The sequence below is a fragment of the Onychostruthus taczanowskii genome, unplaced genomic scaffold (assembly GCF_017590055.1).
Source record: "Onychostruthus taczanowskii isolate IOZ18803 unplaced genomic scaffold, ASM1759005v1 scaffold7, whole genome shotgun sequence".
In the NCBI taxonomy this organism is placed as follows: Eukaryota; Metazoa; Chordata; class Aves; order Passeriformes; family Passeridae; genus Onychostruthus; species Onychostruthus taczanowskii.
In genome coordinates this window covers 16,551,421-16,570,593 of record NW_024504786.1, presented here as the reverse complement: position 1 = coordinate 16,570,593, position 19,173 = coordinate 16,551,421, and the positions used below count along the sequence as shown (strand labels likewise).

Sequence of the window (19,173 nt, the reverse complement as noted above, 5' to 3'; positions counted from 1 at the left end):
GCAGCACCTGGAGTATAACTTAAATCATATATTGGGTGTAATTCTGATAAAATGCATTTTATTTAAGTCTAATGCAAGCCCCTACATTATACCATGACCTTCAAAAGCTGATAGCTATTTACTGATTTGAAAGCCACCCAAAGACATCAGTCCACAAAGTATTCTGACATCAATGTACCTACAGTGTACTGGAAAGTGATTGAAAAATGCTTTGATTTGAATGCTGACAGCTTTTACCAAATGCTCCAGGATCATTCAGTTACTGTTAAATGGCAACTGTGTGAAATTCTATTTCTAACTGAAAGGGGAAAAACCCCACAACAATCAGTTCAAAGTAATATACAGAAAAACTACTGAAGTGCCTAAACTGTTCTAATATTCATTTGAACCCACGACTCTGAAAAGGTGAAGTATCCTGTTCTGAAACATGTATGGTCCATGGATCTCATGTGAAATCCTTTGTTACTTTCACCCATGAGTGTACTGTATGATTAGTAGAAAATCTTTAGCACACACAAAAAAAATGAAAGATGAAACTTGCAGCAAGAGAGCATGGCAAACCTGAGAGATCTATTAGTGCATAAATCTGCTTAAAAACTAAAAAGATAGAAAGAGAGAGCTAACAAACTACAATAAAGGTTATGTCTTTAAAGCAGTAAGTTATAACAGGGTGGGAAATGTTTAATTTGCACATATAACTGCAAAGGGGTCACTATCTGAAAATAAAGAGTTGGTATTTTTCACAGTATCAGATTTATGGTAAAAAGCCATAAATAGTAGTTTTTATATTATGCTTTTCCCACCCTGGCAGAGAATAACATGAATTTAGAAGCACAGTAGAAGTGAAAAACAAAGAAGAGAAGAGATAGAAAGCAGCAGAGAAAGACAGAAAAGGTGAATACAGAGCTACAGAAGTGTTTATTGAGCATGCTACAGAGGTAAGCAGAGTACACACAAAATGAAATTAAACAACCATCAAACCTCCCAACTTTGTTAGAAAATTAATTTTTAATTGTGCCACTTCCAAACTATACTGAATTTTACAATTCTAAAGATGTAAAAACTCAACTAATAGAAAATATACATGACCTTTTTTTTCTACATAGATAACAGAATCTATGAATCTTGAAACTAAGTACATCAATTTCAAAAAGTATTGGTCATTTAAACAGAATCAAGGTAACAGTTCAGACTGTCAGTGAACTGCTTTCAAATTAACTGGATCTGCAGATTCTGAGCCATGTTTATAGTAAAGTCAGATCAATTTCTAAATACAAAATATTTTGAAGAGATTTATTAAAACTGAATATTACAATGCAAGGTAAATTAAGACTAAAGGCACATTAACTTTGGTCCCACCTGGTTGTCAGTTTTAGAAAACTGCCACAAAATTTCCTGCAAGCATTTGCAGCAAACTTTCTTCATCATTGAAAAATACATGCACCATTTCCTGAACTAGCTTGACCAGTCTGTACATGCTCAGAAATCCACAACCATATTCCATATCTTAATTACAAACTAAAGATGGCAATATATATTGAAATGCACGTAAGTCATGTCAACTTCAAAAACATCTACGAAAAATATTCAGCCACAAACAAGACATTACTTAGTGCTGACATTTATATGATACATCCCACAAGAGTGTGTACAAAAAGGTTAAGATTCCACAATGCTTTTCACGTAGGGCTCAAAGTCACAGAAGTCACTTTTTGTCCTTTAAGAAATTAATATTCTGTACCTTGTTAATTTTAACTAATGCCTACATTCATAACTGAATCTAGACCAGAACAATGAAATAGAAAGGCTTTTTTTTAAAAAAGAACACATAGCAAAAAGTAGCAAAAATCAAATAAAGTAATTTTTTTTTACTTTTTCAGCGTAATGCATCTTATCCAATTAAAAAGAAAATAAGTGACAAGCCAGCAGATAAAGAAATCTATCAAGCAGGAGAAAACAAACACTTAACCTTTTTACACACCCCTGCCTAAACATATTTAAATTATCATGTAACAATGTGCCCCAGACAACCAAATTTGCTTTTTACTAGTTATGCAATTCCAGCAGTACTAATTTTCCTTTTTAAGGCACGTACGTCAACCAAGTTGAAAAAATGTGGTATCAATTTGAAATCCTTTAAACAAAACAATGGTTTATCTAAACAACAGTTGAACAGTTGAAAAGCAGTTAACATCACTGCCTTTTTTAATTATTTTTTTTAAAACAATCAAGGAATGGTAACAGCATGAAAAAAAAATAAAAAACAGAAGACAAACTCTGGTCCCCACTTTCCTGAACAGTCAAAAGGTGACAACACCAAACAATGCAATACACCTTCATTCTCTATCTGCCTTTTTAAATAGTTGACTTAGAGAAAGAAACTCTCAGATGATGACTTTCTCCCAGATTGTAATTGTGAAGATCAATCAAAGCCTGAATAGCTTCTTCTACTGTTGACATCTGAAGAAGTGCCATCTTGTGATCTCTTCTGAAACAAAACAATGGAATTAGGAACTTGAACACTACAGGGGCTGCTCCTAATTTGCAGGGGTTTGCTATTTGATATATATTTTTCCTTAAGATGTGCTGCAAAAGTCTTTTTAGAGCTATGTGCAGAAAAGGTACTTACTGAAAAAATTTAAATGCTTTCACAGTGCCTCCAGTGTTAGCAAACAATGTGCGTAGATCCTCTTCTGCTACTGATGGTCTACAGACAGGGAGAAAATAAGCATAAGCAGGAAATCATTAGGCAGCTCAGTGTGCTGTGATTCACATAAATATTACCAGATTGCTGACAGTGAGCACTTACGGAATATTGGACAGATGAAGTGTTGCAGAAGGAGGGAATATATTTTGGAAGTTTTTGGAACCAGGTTTCTTGAAGCGGTGCAAAGGTGAATTACCAAAATCTTTAGTCAGCCCTTGGTCATCAAGTCCCTCTCGAGGTAGTTGTACTGTCTGATGTTTAGAAAGGGTAACCCGAATGATCTTTCCGTACATTTTTTGTCCGTTAAGATGGCTCATGGCTGAAAAAGACAAGTTTACTCAATTGAGTGCTACTGTTCAACAGCTTGTTGTACATCACACATGCAAAGAAGAAAAGCACTCAAGCAAATCAAAGGGTCAGTATGCTAAAGGACTAGAATCAAGAACTAGATCTGCAGACTCTCTGTCAATATTTAATTTTACTCAGGGATCATCATATTTGATTCAGCTGTTGAATTCATTTAGGGTATTCATTTAAGTGCAGACCTTCTGGAACACAAGTGCATGCAAAAAGATTTTGGATCTGGTGGATAACCAGGATAAGAGACAGACTGACAAATATAAATACATTTAGTTCACCTGATCTTACACAGCCTAATTTCCAAGTACTTAGACTAATGGGAATATAAACAGAAAACTAATCTTACCCAGCTGTGACTGGTTTCCATCAGCCATCTGTATAAGAGCACTATCTTTCTTATTGTATAAAATCTTCACACGCTGCACATCACCATAAACACCTTTTCAAAGTCAAAAGTAACCCAAAAGGAAAAGTTTATTTTAAAGCCAGCCACCTAAGTAATATATTTTGACATATCAATGGAACATTCAGACAGCAACAAGATCACTCGCTCAAACTCAACACACTCACAAATGAATAAAGGAGATAAAGATTTTGAATAGTGAATTTTGAAAAGAATAATTTCTGATAAACCCTCAAAGCTATGTGAATGATATAAAATTAAAGACCATGCAAAATATATTAGCATGCATTAAAAGAAAATCTGTGTCTATGGAGAGATTTAAACAGCAAAAGAAAAATAGCAAAAGATTCACTATTCAACTTTAAGCCAAAGTGCTAGCTACAAATAAGAATTAAGGTGAAACAAAAAAACCAACCAAACAAAAACCATAAAAACAAAACCAAATCAATAATAAAAGTATAGTGCTAACAATAACATACCGAAGAGGGTAAACAGACTTTGGGGCGTAACCATCTTTAGAAGGAGAGAAGAGCAAGCAGCGTAAGACAAGAAGAGAGAAGAGTCGAGGAAGAGCGGAGATGAACAGATCATCCATAACGAAGGGTGGTTCCCGCAGAATGGTGAGGTGGTCATGGATCATGGTTTCAAGGCGGTTAATTGGGGCAAGTTGGTCCGAGGAACATTTTGTTCAAGCACAGAAGCATGAACATAGGGAATGAAGACAGGGAACGTAGACAAAGACGAGGAGAAGGGTAAGACAGGGAAGGGCATGGGAATTTGGGTAAAGACAAGGAAAGGGAAGTTGAACACACAGGGAAAAGGATGAAATGGGGGAGGGAATACAGCAATGCAGAAGAAAAAAAAAATAAGGAAGTGGGGAACAAAAAAAAAATAAAATATAGGTCAGTACATAGGAAATGTAGGAATTTGGTCAGAAAATGGTTGGTTTATGTACTGTACAAGAAAAACTGAGTAAAATGTAGTCACCCAAGACAAATATGGGTAAAGTACATTCATATCAAGAGTAAACTACAGCATTTCATCTCAACATGAAAATAAATTAAAAAAAGCATGCAATAGAAAATTTGAAATTTAAACTTTAACTGCGTAAGCATGGCTGGTTATGAAATGCAGGCAAAATATCTTTCAAAATGGCACTCTGATCTGAAACATTTTAACATGCAAGACTGTGGATGACAAAATAGTACTAGATGATAAAAAAAGCTTAATGATTTACAGTGACAGAGGCCAGTTAAAAATGGAACAGCTAGACTGATACAAACTTCCCACATTTCATACCAGCTTTCACAGCCATCAAAATAAACGTAAAGGACAGTAAAAATGCAAAACTAAATCCCTTTAGATTTCAGAGTTAGCAAGAAAGATACAGTTAAGGTGAAAATGCTTTGCCACCACTTTTGTTTTTTTTAAGACAAATGAGTAACTGCAAAGAAAAAAAAAATTACTAAGACAGACTGGGAGAGTGCCTCGTCAAGATCTTTGGGAGAACCTTCAAAGAAAAATGCATTAGAGTAGTTCACATAAATTAAGACTCAAAAATGTGAGATACAAGCATGAAATGAAACAGCAAACAATTAGAAACAAAACAGAAATTCTAGTTTACATGATTACAGTTACAAAAGAAAGAATAGCTGGTATTCAAACATAAAGAAGTTACCAAATTTTTCTTAGAAAAAATAGGTAGCTGACTGTCAAAGGATATTTTTAAGTTGTGAGCTACCTAGGAACAAAAATGTATTTAACAATGGCATTAAAATAAACTTTGGGGATTATTAAAAAACCAGCAAAAATACTTTGAGCTTAAAATCCAAATGTAAGAGGCCAAACGCAAAGAAATTATAAAATACTGACAAATGAAGTGTGACTAAAGAGGGGGGGAAGAAAAAGTAAAATTGTTTCACTTACCTCTTCATTTAAATTGCTAACCAGGAGGACTGTATTGCCACCAGCTGAAACTCCAGGCATTCCCACACGGCCAGCAGCAGCAGCAGCAGCTGCAGCAGCAGCATTTGGAATAGCCAAAGGACTCAGAGCTCCTGGAACAGCTGCAACAGGAAGCCCTAATTTTAAAATAAAGCATATTTTACGAAACACACACAAGTCATTTTAAAAAAAAAGTTCCTATATCAGTACTAGAGCTGTATACACCACTCTACACAGCAGACAATACCACTCTAAAGTCATCCAAAGGGTTGTGAAATGGGTTGGTAAATTAACGTAACAGAAACGTAGAAAATTTTTTTTCAGATCAAGTCTGAAAGGTTATGAGGTATAAAAAGTACTTTCTATTCAAATAACAATTATTGTGCAGCAAAACTTTCCACTGCACTCCAAAATGCTTGAAGTGTCTAGTTTATCAAATGGTCTAAAGTAATCAGTAAGAATAAACACTACTACGTGTTTATTCAGTAATCAGTAAGAATAAACACTATTGCAATGCTCTCCGCATCATTACATCCTTATTTCCCATCATCATTTGGGAGATGTTCCTCACTCAACTTGGTGCTTTTGACTAAATCCCCAACAGTGCAGTTGGCCATGTGAAGAGGTTTACACTTCTCTCACAACCCTAGCATGAGGTGGGGAGGCAACTCTCTAAATTCAAGATTCAACATGCTCTGTGGCTTTAGTAATCCAGTTCTCTGAAGAAGCATGTCACTCTCAGCTAAAGCTTCAGTTGTGCCTTTACGTTTTCCTCTTCAAGGAAACTCAGACCCCGCAGAGAAACGCTGGTTTTGTCTGCTCACGTCATTGGGGTATGAGTTGAGTGTGCTACTCGCAGGATTCAGGAAAGGTTCTGGAAGTGATACATTTGCACTATACATGGTTTATATAGGAACAGCTTTATTGTATTTGATCAACACTGCCATTTGCACATGATGTTCAGTAAAAGAGCAATATTGTACCAAAATACTTTTCCAGGACAGTAAGGCATGACAGATCCCCACCTGAAGGAAATACAACTTATTTTATACTAGGTCAATAGCAATCACTTACATTTTAGAAAATTTGCTATTTTAAGTACTTCTTATATAAAATATTTTGTTTGTTGTGGTTCGATATAATACAGCTGTTGTTTATCCAAAGCTTTTTTCTGTGACATCTGTAACTTTTTTTGGGGGGGTTGAAAAAGAGGGAGACTGTATCTGTTGTTTCATATGTGAGGTGAAAAACGGAAGAAAAAAAAAATTGCCTCTGGTCATTCATTTGAAACCACCTCATTTAGTCCACTAGTAATTTTCTCATTCTTTCAAAAAACATTAACACTCACTGAATATTGTCCAGTTTACAGACTCAAAGATTTCTGAAACCTTATTTTATCACAGGTGAGGATGTAGTAGATGAATGAGTGATGATGCACGCAGGCTAGACCATCTATTTGATTGATATGTTTTTAACTGATTACTTAGCATACACAGATCTCATTTTTTGAAAAGGTCAGACAAATTAAAAAGCCACAGCAAATAGCTGTGGAACAGAATTCTTGGTCTGCAGTCTCCACTGTACTTTGATTTGCCATTCTGATTAAAGCAAAGAAAAGTTTTTTAATAAATAAAAATAAGAAGAGTTTCTATTATGAAAAAGTTACCACGTAACACTGTTTAGGACTTGTATGAAACTATTTAGAAATGTTAGCTATGCTGTCAACATGATCAACTAGTATTAGAAATCTTTGTCACTAGCTTTATTTCAGCTTCCAGCAACTACAGATAACAGGCTTTTGTTTTTTTCAAAATATTAATGGAAACATACAAATATTATATACCTTCTTTCCAGCCTTTTGAGGCCTTTTCCTCAATGAAGTTAAAATACAACATATTGCATTATTTATTTCCTCTCAGCTTATCCTTTTGTGTGACTTCCAAAATGCAAATTGTTAATGCCATTTCCATAGTAGGCAAATTGACGCTATACTAAGAATATATTATCAACTTCCATGAAAACCACAGGCACTAGTGATTACTAGTAGTAATCTTAATGTAGGTAGAGTAAAATTGACCAAGGACTGGGTTTATAGACCTGTTAGGAACCCTTTTCTATGTCAAGTAATCACCATCTACTTGTACTGCCTAGTCCCTGTCCTGCTTCCTACAGCTTTGGGGGAGACAGCAGCTTAACATCTCTGCTTAACAGCTTACAAAGATGCAAGAGTTACATCATCAAGTTACATTTACTGAAGTGGAGCGTTAACTTCACCCAGAAGGAAACCGAGATATGTTTGGTTTAGAATTAGTGCAGATTTAAGCACCAAGACTAACAAGATTTACATCCTGTCACTAAAAATCAAGCAACAAAACTGTGTTGAACCTAAATCTCACTTTTGACATATGGATTACAGTATACTCCTAGAAAGCCAACAACAAAAATTGCACCCAAGTTTTGTACAAGTTTGCAGCATATAAAAGTGTAACATAAGCAAAAGGAAGAATGGAGTCCTTAATGCATTTTCTGTCAGCAATCTCATGATATACATATAAAAGATCAGCTACAGCAAGAATTTCTACAGCAATGCCACACATCCATCTCATGGTATTCTTTCTGAGCATGCAAAAGAACTTGAAGAACACACTAAAGTCAAACCGGAACTCCACTCTTTCACGGGGAAATATGCTCTCTGAGAATCACATGTGAATAAGGCAAAGCAGAAACTCAGCATATGCTGAAGACATCTTTATCAACATTAGAGAAAGAAATTGTGTATCAAACAGAAGGAAATAAACATTAAGATTAAAAAAATTAGGAGGAAGGTTGCCAAACTTAACACATCAGAGTTTGCCAACCTCCATGACTCTCTGAACTTCTAAGTTTTGGCACCCTTCTCCTTTTGAGCATCTTAATAAATGCAACTATAAATTGTATGCACAAGTATCCATTCTGGTTTTCGGTATTTTTCTATCCTTTGTCCTCTTATTTATTACATCATTTATATTTTGTGCCTTTTTATACAGTAAGCAGCCCAGAACAAGAATCCTGTTATTCCATATTCAAACAAGCACCATTCCCGTTATGACAATTATCCTAATGACTAAGGCATCAATAGTACTATGGAGTCTTTTCGTAATATTTTTCAGCTGGAGAACTCAAGTTCTGTAAAAACAGCAGTCAAGTAGAAAAAAATGAACAATAACAACAACAAAAAATTCCTGTACTAACCATCCCCATTTGACAGAGGATGAAGAGTTAACAACATACCAAGCTTACCCAACTGGCCAGGAGCAGACTAAGAAAATGTATCCAGCTCCCTTAAGTCTCTTTTGAAACAATGAATGTTTTTAAATAAGAAAAAGCCAACATGATATAAAATTTCCACTGTTCATCAAAAAAAAACATGACTGACTTCACCGATGCTGAAAACGTTTCACTGCTGCAAGGAAAGTCACGCAGGTTATGTATCTCGTATTTTTCTACCGCTTTAGAAAAACAATGCATGTCTGGAGGTCCACCCAAGGAGAACAAATTAAAATATTTAATTAGTTATTGTGATTGTCGTCTTCATAATATTTGTAGAAATTTTTTAAATGTATACAGAAGAATGAGTGATGAAAATCAAAATGTTAGAAAACTCTGTAATTTTGCAGGCAAAAATCAAACGTATCTAAGTGACTTTCAGGTCTATAGTAGTAGACCATAAAGTCCACTAAAGTCACTTGGATAACTGCAGAAAGTACAATAACCCCAATTAAATATATCCGTAGTAATGCAACGATGCAATCACAGAGTGTGATTTCACCATGCCAAGCAAATTAAACCTGTTAATTTGATGCATGCTCTAAGTACTATATACAAGGAAATACATTAGTAAGCCTGAGACTAAAAATCAACTTCTCAGGATTCAGGAAAATGTCATGTAGAGTTACATAAGAAAATGTATTTGGCACTGTTTTATAGCTCATGAATCTTTACTCTCTCCTCTCCTAAATATTGTGGGTCTCATTAATAAGCAGATTTATTTTGCTTTTGTCTACTTACTATTCACACTGAAGCCTCACGTCTATGTTCTAGTCATTATAGGCTAACAAAACAATTACTAATTGCTTCAAGGGTGTTCCTACAGCACTCATCTCTATGGTGTCAAACTTCTACATGAACATTCATCCATCTTCCCAATCAAAGCATAAAATGAGAGATTTCAATTTTTAAATTATGGGAAGTTTTTTTTTTTGAGACTTTAGATTCTTACAGTATTTATTTTACTTTCCAAAACTTTTGCTGTAGCTGCAAATGATACTGAAAATGTGAAGTCAAGCGCTCTGGAATTTGGTGGAATTGACTTTGTGTGTACTTTACAAAAGTAGATATGAAATGTATCCTTCAAGTAACCTGATTTCAGAAAACTGGCAAATACAGTGCAACATTCAGTAGCCCTATTACCTCTTCCTGGGTTCACATCATTCACTAAGTGCCTTCTATCTTTTGTAACAGACAGCAGAGGCCCCTCTTTCCTAGAGTAACTCAAACTTACTTCAGTTTGGCCCAGACTGTACAAAACCCATGAAATCTATGTTGTTCTTAAGTTTTCTTCAGAACAAAAATGGGAAAGTATCCAAGAAGGGAAAAAGAAAAAGGCTAAGTGGGAAGAACAATGATCACAACATAATAAATCAGCTTGTATAAAAGTAATGATTCTATATCTGAGTGCTATTACATTTTAAAGAGTGAAAGGTGTTCTCCCCAAAAACCCATTTGACAGGAGTAGGAGCATGCACTGATTATTTTGGTAACAGTCAGATTTTAGAACATTTTACCAACTTCTGATGAACTCAAAGGCTAACAGGATATATAGAACTGCTATAATGTATCACTAGAAGTGCAACTATAGATTTTTTTCTTTTATTCACAGAAACTACAGGTAGCACAATAGGGTTTGGATATTTTAAGCAAAAACCATAATCTGTTCCCCTTGAAGGAAACCAGCAAAATGTTAGTTTCATAATCTGATATTACAAATAACCATTAGCATGAAGAAATCATGCAAATCATGTTAAGTCTCTCTTACAAACTAGCTGGGAAGGTGGGCAAGGTGGCCACAGACAGCAACGTACAAAACATGGAAGGACAGATTTTGGGATACAAGCTGAACTAACTTGACTTTTTCTAGCACTTTGTGCATTTGTCATTTTGTCATGCAAGCTTTCATTCATTTTTTGCAATACTTCTAAAGACTATATAATTATGTTACTACAGTTCAGACCACGATATAGACTGAATGGTGAATGGGCCTTTGGACACTATTGTAATTTAAGTTGTTAGAAGGATTAATTAATATTGTCATGAAGTGGCTCTGCAATACAGAAAAAGAATGTCAACATCATACCTAGAAGAGAGGTCTCCTTGGCAAATGCTGCAGCAATAGCTGGGTCCAGCGTTGGCTGTCCATCGCCAGATGGAAGGTCAGGACGAGTGTAGTCCCTGCTTTTATCGTTGTTGTACTTGACATTCAAATTCACCAATTTGGAAAAATCAATTCGTAGGGTACAGCAAGCATTATAAATATTTTGACCGTCTAAGGCCTGAAAAAAAGACCACAGTTTATTTAAAGACACACAATACCAGCTGGTTGCACAAGGTTGGGGTTTTTGGTTGTTTTATTTTAAACAAGGTCAGTGTATAGATATTTATCTCTCTTACTGTCCAGCTTAAAACCAATTAAAATGCATTAACCTCTCAACATGATGCCAGGAAGCTCAATGTTCCCTTCTTACCTAGAAACTGTTTTTATGCACCAAAGGGGCTAGGGACATTTTAAATTCAAACTTAAATTCTGTCTGTTGAATACAGCTAACTAACCTGCATTCCATAGCACAGCTTAAAATCAGACATAATGCCAAATAGATTTCTCAAAGAAAAAAAAAAAAACCAAAACCAAGAATCTTACATGGAAAACCTAGACTTAACTACCATGTTAGACAGCCATCTGTTAAAGCATAAAATATACATTATTCCTGCATGCTTTCCTTCTCTCCTTAAAGGTAGTTAGTGCCAAAACAGAGAGAAAACCAACTATAACTGCTAACCTGATGTTACTAATACTCTTTTTTAGAAATCCCATTTTCACAATTAATTGGTACTTCTGAAAGAATGTGTATTAACATGACAGCTAGTACTCCATGAAAACACTTTTTAAAAAATCCATCATATGTATACACACACACACACACACATATATATATATATATATATATATATGTTTCCTCCATCTTCCTTATCCACCAGGCAAGTCAATACCTGGATTTGAGTCCATTTACATTTTGGGCATATCTTCCTTTCACTCAAAGCACTACCAGTTAAATATGGGAGACTTAACTTTTGCAATAAAGTCAGTTTAATTCTTAGGGAATGCTGGGAAGTGACAATGCAGCTAATCTAGCATTCAATCAATTCATTATGTTAAATATAAAGCTACCATTTATATATATGTGCACTGAAAAACACAAATAAAGCAAATTATCAAATACACACATCAGATCTTTTATTTCACTGTTTGGACTGAAATGCTAGACTGAAATGTACCACTTCTGGACCTGAGCTAGCTCTTGCAGTTAGCAGGTTACAGCTGCAGTTTACTTGCCAACACATCCAGGTTCTGGTAGGGCTTTCTATTTTGAGCTCAGCACTGTACAAACCTTGTGTGCCTGCTATTTTCATACAGTGATGCATCTGGAAACTGAACATCTTGCAGACATCCCTCTGCTAGGTCTGGGCCAGCAAGGCTATCCCCACAAAGCATTCTCACACCTGAAATCTCCAGGACTCACAAAACCACTTAAAAGAACTACCACCATTAGTCAACGTAAAAGAATGTCTAAGTCAATGTAATTATTTTGCCATAGCTTGGAAGTTCTAAAAACATATAGAACAAAAAACTTAACTGGAAAATCTAAGCATCAACAAACAGCAATTAAAGAGAAACTCTTGTGCTTGAAGTTCAGCTTAAAAATGCTTTATACAATATTTCAAAAGCAAAATTTACTGTCCTTATTCATAGAACACAAGCTAAATTAATTCTGGACTGTTGGGCTGGTGGTGGGCACCACCATTACAGCATACACCATTTGCTAGCTCTTTTATGCATGGTGACAAAGCACAATCCAAGACTCCCATTGGTATTTGGGAAAGAATATCACTTGAACATTTACACCTAAAAAAAGTTTATATTGAGAATACGCCATCACTTTCAGAAGACTTCCTACTCTAAAATCCACTAAGATATGGACTAGAGGAAGGTCCAAATTTTCCAGCCAGAATTTACTTACTGTCAAATACAATATCACTGCCCAGCAAGGGAACACCCAATGCTATGATGAAGAAAACAGGTGTGAACAAGACTGAAAGGCTGTATTCTTTAGCTTTGTCTGAAGCACAGGACCCAACAAGATTCATACTTTACCTCTGTGGAGTCTGTAGAAATACTGACTTGTGGCTTGCAGAAAGCTGCTAAGTTGATGGAAATATTTTAGACTTAAGAAGCAGCAAACCAAGATATATCTGTGTTTGTAGTTTCTAGAGTAGTCAGTGTTTAAAGGGAGCTATATAAGTAACTAAAACTTCTACTGAAACAGCAAAAACTCCTCTTTCTGCCAAAATCAAAGTGACCAAAAATACATATAAAAGATACTGCACAAGAGAAATCCCTTGTAGTTGGGGGATAGATGGGGTGAAAGAACATCCTGAACCAGAAAGGAAGGAGATGCACTCTTAATAAGCACTGTAGTCAAACTCTAGGAGAGGATTCAAGCACCAGAACAAAAAAAAATCCTCACCCCTCCATCACCATCTCTACCAGCATCATACACCTCTAACAATGCAAGAAAGACTCTCACCAACCAGCATTTTTTTCAAGATTATTTGTTCACATCTAAAGTCACAAATGTGAATGTGTGTCCTGAGCGCTTACTTGTATAGCAAAAGAATGTGCAACAAATCCTCAAACACTGTTCCACTCAGACATTCTGAAAAACATGACACCAGCCATTCACTGCTAGTGAATGTACATACCAACACCATCTCCAAGAACTCTAGTCACTGCTAAGAAACCTTCTTTCGAGTATTTATTTCACATGTGATACCATACCACACCACACACAGGCCAAACCAAGGAGATCAAGAATCATGAGACCTTCTACAAATGTGAGTACCATTCTTCATCCTGCTGTATCAGCAAACCCAAAAAAGTAAACCCAAGATTTTTACAAGAGCGTAAGAGCTAAAGGCATAAGGAAAACCCCAAACCCAAGGAAGGAACACTTACAAAACATATGCCAGCTCAAATAAGTACCTCAAAGTAACTGAAGGTGATATGCTAAATAGCTCTTGGGAGAGGTATGTCCCAAGCGCATCCCACAGATCAGTGCATCTGAATGAAAGTAATTTCTTTTGAGACAAGTATCTTAGATACAAGAAGTTTCTGTGGCTAAGAAGTGTATGTAAATACATTATGTTCTCAAAAATTAACATATTTTATGTGCAAAGGACCTGTTGCTGTACTTCCTGGGCTTTCTGATACAATGTAATCCAGACTCTAATGTTTACCTGAACACTACTTATAATTTCTGAGCAAAAACTGTGCTCCTCAGAACAAAAGATATCCAAAAAAGGCTAATATAATAATAGTGGATAATAGCCCTGCAGCTCAGTATCCCCCCATCTGAGGATGTTCTTTTTTCCATTCTGCAACAACTACCTGAAGTTCCTGCTACATATTTTAGGGCAATGCAGATTGGCAGAGATCTTTTGCAGATTGCTATCAGCACAGAGCTACCTTGAAGTTGTGAGGCAAAACAACTGGAAAGATGACATATGCAGTCAAACTTCACTGGAATCTTTGAATCACGTGCAGGCCAAGGAAGGATCAACTGGCCAACTGAAACAGAAGCTCTAGCGATATTTTTAACCCGTGCTGGGTCAAGATGACCAGCATGCACTACATATGAGCCTCAGTTGTCTACAGATGAGTCATAAATAACTGTTAATATCCATGACTTGACAAGAATACTTTCAGTAAACCTGCACGAAGGAAGGCAATTCTCTGAATTAGCCAGCTTCTCAGACAGGAACACCAGCACCCATCTCATGGTATACCAATGGTCCTTAAACATTTAAGCCTGCTGCTTATGCCAAGAGTATTCATCATTTACTATGAAAATGGGCTATTTTTAATGCTTAGATATTTCCATATGCATACAGACATCTCCAGACAAAACCTTCATTAGCAGAAGCATGAGAGTTTACTGTCCTCTACTCTTGCCCATTCTCAGTTATATTCTCCACCCTGGCTAGACTGCTGCATTATACAGAACCTGAAGCTCCCAGTCTTCACTTAAGGAACCCATAATGATCCAACCTGAGAGTGGTGATAAAACAAGTATCGGTGGAGCCACTATCTACTTTTACAGGAAATGAGTTTCTTACAAAACAAGCAGAGCAGGAATGAGGTTTTTCACTAGCTGCTCGTTCAAATTGCAAAAGAGATCCCACAGGGCTAGAGACTTCATATTGCACATTCTTGTCAGTGTCACTGTTTTCTCAGAACCTTCAAATGCATAGCATCTCTCCTTGGTACTTACATCACTTGAGTTTTTCAAATTGCTCTTTAACTTCCTTATTAAGTCTTCAATTTCTATTAAGGCCATATTCTGATTTCCTGTGAAGAGGGCCACCGGAAAATTAAATTTCCCCATTATCTTCTACAGCAACTTGGATGGAAAACAAATTGAAAACTTTACTCTTTTACCATGTGTTTGATCTTGAACTCCATGCAACTTAATTGCAGCCACCATATCATCTTGCTTCTACATCCAGATGTATTTAAGCTGAAGGGGTTTTTTCCTATCACCTGACTGCTTCTTTCCTTTAGGTATTTTTGTTCTGGTGGCTCTTTATGTTTTATCACAGTGCCTTAACCGTAAGAACTGTGTTTTACTCTATTGAGTTTGTGAGGGTAGTAGCAAAATCAAACCTTCCTTCCAATTTAGCATCCTTTAATAATTGCACTTGGTACTACTCTTAACATTTTGTATATTTTTGCATAGATTGGTTAAAATATGAAACTGTAAACCTAAGACCATTTCAATTTGACAATAAGGCCCCAACATTATTCTGTCAATGACAGTACATACAAGAGTCACTTATTTACTGAAGTTTAGTTGTTCACACACATGCTACTACAAGTGAACAGCAACATGCAAAACTGGAGAAACAAATACATGTTGGGCTTTTTTTAAGACCAATAGAGTCCCACAAGGTAATAACAGTTTGTCTGAAGCGAATAACAGCAATATTCCTTTCATTTGTAACTTCTTTGTAATATGGTCCTAAAATTACACTGATCATTTTCATATCACTACAGTCCATTTTGCAGATGTCATTTTGCCATTAAATTTCCTGATAATACACATGATTCAAAAAACAAAGTCAAAAGTTTTAACACTTGATGTCATACTTTGCATCAGAAAAGCCCTTTAACAGCAGCAGTAACATCTACTACTGAAAAATGTCTTTCCAAACACAAGTCAAGCCTGAATGATGCCCTTCTGTAACAAATGCATGTAGCATCCAACTGTTTATCAAATATTTCAAATATAAATCTAAATGTCTACAGATTTCAGCAGAACTTGTAGGCCACAATGTACCACTATTTTAAACCTGCAAGGTCCATCCTATCCGTACAAATTCTTATGTAGTACAGTGATAATTTGCATCTCTCTCTACTCTGAGGCATAATCTAGTATTTGATATTGTTTCAACTCTGAAAAGGATATCCCTAATTTAAATTGTGTTCCAGATCTACAAGTATTTCCAGACTGCTTTTCTGGAGTTGATTATCTTAAAGTGGACCACCATAAACCAAGCTGCAAATAGTCTCTTCTCTTCTCTCTTGCTTTCCTCAATAGCATGAAAATTTACACTCTGCTTTTTGAAAACATGTTCAATTCTTTGTGATTCCTTGTCTTGACCATCTCACAGTTCTTTACTCAATGCCCAGTATTTCATTTGGTGATAGGGACAAAAATGACCACCCTCCACCACTTAATGAAGTCTTCATTTCAATACAGTCCTCATTATTTACAACAGAAAATTAAGCCCTTTTTGTCTTTTTTCTACCAAGAGGAAAATTTGCCAGCTTAGCCTGAGGTGTGAGCTTTTCAATTTTCTGAAGTTCTCAGCTAGTCTGTCATCTACAGGCAATAAGCACTTTCTATGCTGCCAAGCAACACTTAACCAGCACATCAATTTTAATCAGCCTTCCTCAAACTCAGACTGCATGTGAAGGTTTGAAAATACAAATTAATTCCATTTATCTCTTGAAAATTATAATAATAATAATAAAAAAATCTCACCTTCCCCTTTGGTTCACCTTTTCTACTGCCACAAATGTGAACACATGCCATTCAATTAATTCAAACCATCTGGTCTAGATGACATGCTGTTGATCTTTGCCATAATTTATCCATAGGCTCTCTCCTGCTATAATGAATAAAACCAGCTACCTGTTCTTGCCTCTCCTACCCAGGATAGGAGAGTTTCCTATAAAACAAAAGCAAGATCCTGCTCACCCATCACTGCTGCAAAGCTTTGTCGCAGTCTGGTCACATGAGTAAAATGCTCTCTTTCTTATGGGCATTTATGGTTACAAATAAGTATAGATTTTTTTTTTTAGGATACTGTAACTAAATACTTTCACAAATCTGTAACTAATCCACAAATCACATCTCTATATGGATGCTTAAAAGTACCTGCCAACAACAATCCAATAGGGTTACTAAATTTGCTTCTTACAGTGAATTAATTATGCATCACCATGACATCCTACATTCTTATTTCCGGTTGACATTTTTACTATTGCAGTCTTGCATATTATTTCATCTCTGTGCAGTCTTACTAAAATATTTGTTCATACAATTGTCTAAAATATTTTACACACTGTATCCATAAGCACACTATCATTAAACACTGATTTCACATAGTATAAAAACTAACTTCCACTTATTTTCTTTAATCTCAAAAAATTCACACACATGGTGGAGGAGTACGACACACGGCTATGGCAGTACTCTGTATGATCAACATTTTACAAATACTGAGAGTACAGGAAGATCTCTAGCCTTAGAAGAGAACTATACTTACTTGTTTTGCTTGCTGTGCGTTTACTGGATCACCAAACTGAAGCAAAGCTTGAAACTGGTTATTCTTTGTGAATGTGATTATCTTCAATACAGCACCAAATTTAGAGAATATCTGCCAAAAAACATTGTACAGTTTTACACATCTGTTTCTCCCAATCATAGCTCAAGCTAAAATGAAATTTGACTCACCTGATGAAGAACATCCAGGGTTACTGGATAGTACATGTTGTCAATAATTATTCTAAGTACTGGACTCTGAGCTGGAGTCACTGCACTCTCACTAACAGTGGTCCCACTAATGGGAGCATTTGATGCCTGCACAGCCGTCACTGCCTGAAGAACAGCTTGGGCCCGCTTAAAGAAAACATGACAGAAGAGAGATTTTCTTAATATTTCAAGATAGCAGCTTGAAATTAATTAGAAATATTAATATAGTTAACTCCAGAAACACAAAATAGTCCACTTATTTAAAACCTGGAGCTACAGACATAACACAAAGTTAAATGCAATGCAGTCTGACTCTGCGAGAAGAGCCAAGAAAAATGAAAACAGCAATTAATCCTTATGTCACATTAAGGAGGGGCTTCAAAAGGCAACAATATCAATCTTTCTAATAGAAAGCTTATTGTTCTACTAACAAGGATCAAGAAAGTGAGGATTTTGTAGATTTCAAGATTCTTTCCTTTACAGGAAATAAAACTAAACTAACCCACAAACGAATCAAGGAAAAACCCCAACCCTACAGAAAGCAGAGGAACTTATCTTACATTCAAAAGGTTGCATCTCAGCTAACATTTCACTGCCATTTTAATTATGTAGAAGGTTCTAATAGGAAGGGAAAACTCTAAACTAACACATCCAAGCTTCTCAGTTTTAACACAAGGAAATAATACAAAAGACTAACAAATGTCAGAAAGTAAACCTCCAGAGAGGTAAACAAACTGGTGTCTGTTATCCACTCTCTTTCGTAAAAATAAAAACAAAATCCTCTCCATATGTGGGGCTTTTTTTTGTTTTTAAACACAAGTAGGACTTTAGAAATTCAAAGGTAACCATGATACCACAAAAACACACATCTGTATCAGTATCAGCTGACAGTATCAGCAAGATTAGATGTCTTTTTCTGAGAAAGAAAAAGTGCAGAAAAAAGAGGTTCCATTTAATACTTTCATTACAGTTGCCTTATGAAGCAAAACAATACAAAACAAGAGAGACAAGTGAGCATGCCAGATAAAATAATAACCATCATATTAATGCATACTGCATATTTTAAAGGTATTAGAGATACCACACAACTTCATGTCTCACAACTTACATGATACTCCTCATACTGAATCAAATCAATGAATAAGGAAAGTGGTGGGGGGGAAGACCTGGTGAATATCAGTTGGGAAAACAAAATTTACCTCTACATTTAACATTAATTATTGTAACTGTGTAAAAATGTCTTTTCCCAAATGCATGAAACACACAACTTTCAAGACGGCCAGATATTTGGCTGAGTTGCAGGTGTCAGAACAAGGAAGTTAATTCTACCATCCTACAGTCTATAAACTGAA

At 35.7% G+C, this 19,173-nt stretch overlaps 1 protein-coding gene across 5 annotated transcripts in view; it reads right to left on the bottom strand.

Moving 5' to 3' along the window:
* Positions 1 to 989: 989 nt before the first annotated feature.
* The window catches only part of PTBP2 (polypyrimidine tract binding protein 2), a 44,361-nt gene continuing 26,177 nt past the window's right edge, over positions 990 to 19,173 (bottom strand). For 2 of the 5 annotated variants that reach the window (XM_041421449.1, XM_041421453.1), the window contains 9 exons: positions 17,804 to 17,968; positions 17,616 to 17,726; positions 10,807 to 11,002; positions 5,397 to 5,551; positions 3,950 to 3,983; positions 3,414 to 3,506; positions 2,810 to 3,026; positions 2,630 to 2,707; positions 990 to 2,488 (listed from right to left, as the gene is read on the bottom strand). In XM_041421449.1, coding sequence (XP_041277383.1) covers positions 2,356 to 2,488; positions 2,630 to 2,707; positions 2,810 to 3,026; positions 3,414 to 3,506; positions 3,950 to 3,983; positions 5,397 to 5,551; positions 10,807 to 11,002; positions 17,616 to 17,726; positions 17,804 to 17,968 — 1,182 coding nt within the window. In that variant the 3' untranslated portion in view covers positions 990 to 2,355. The remainder of the gene's footprint in view (positions 2,489 to 2,629; positions 2,708 to 2,809; positions 3,027 to 3,413; positions 3,507 to 3,949; positions 3,984 to 5,396; positions 5,552 to 10,806; positions 11,003 to 17,615; positions 17,727 to 17,803; positions 17,969 to 19,173) is intronic. The other 3 variants (XM_041421450.1, XM_041421451.1, XM_041421452.1) reach the window with 3 other exon arrangements.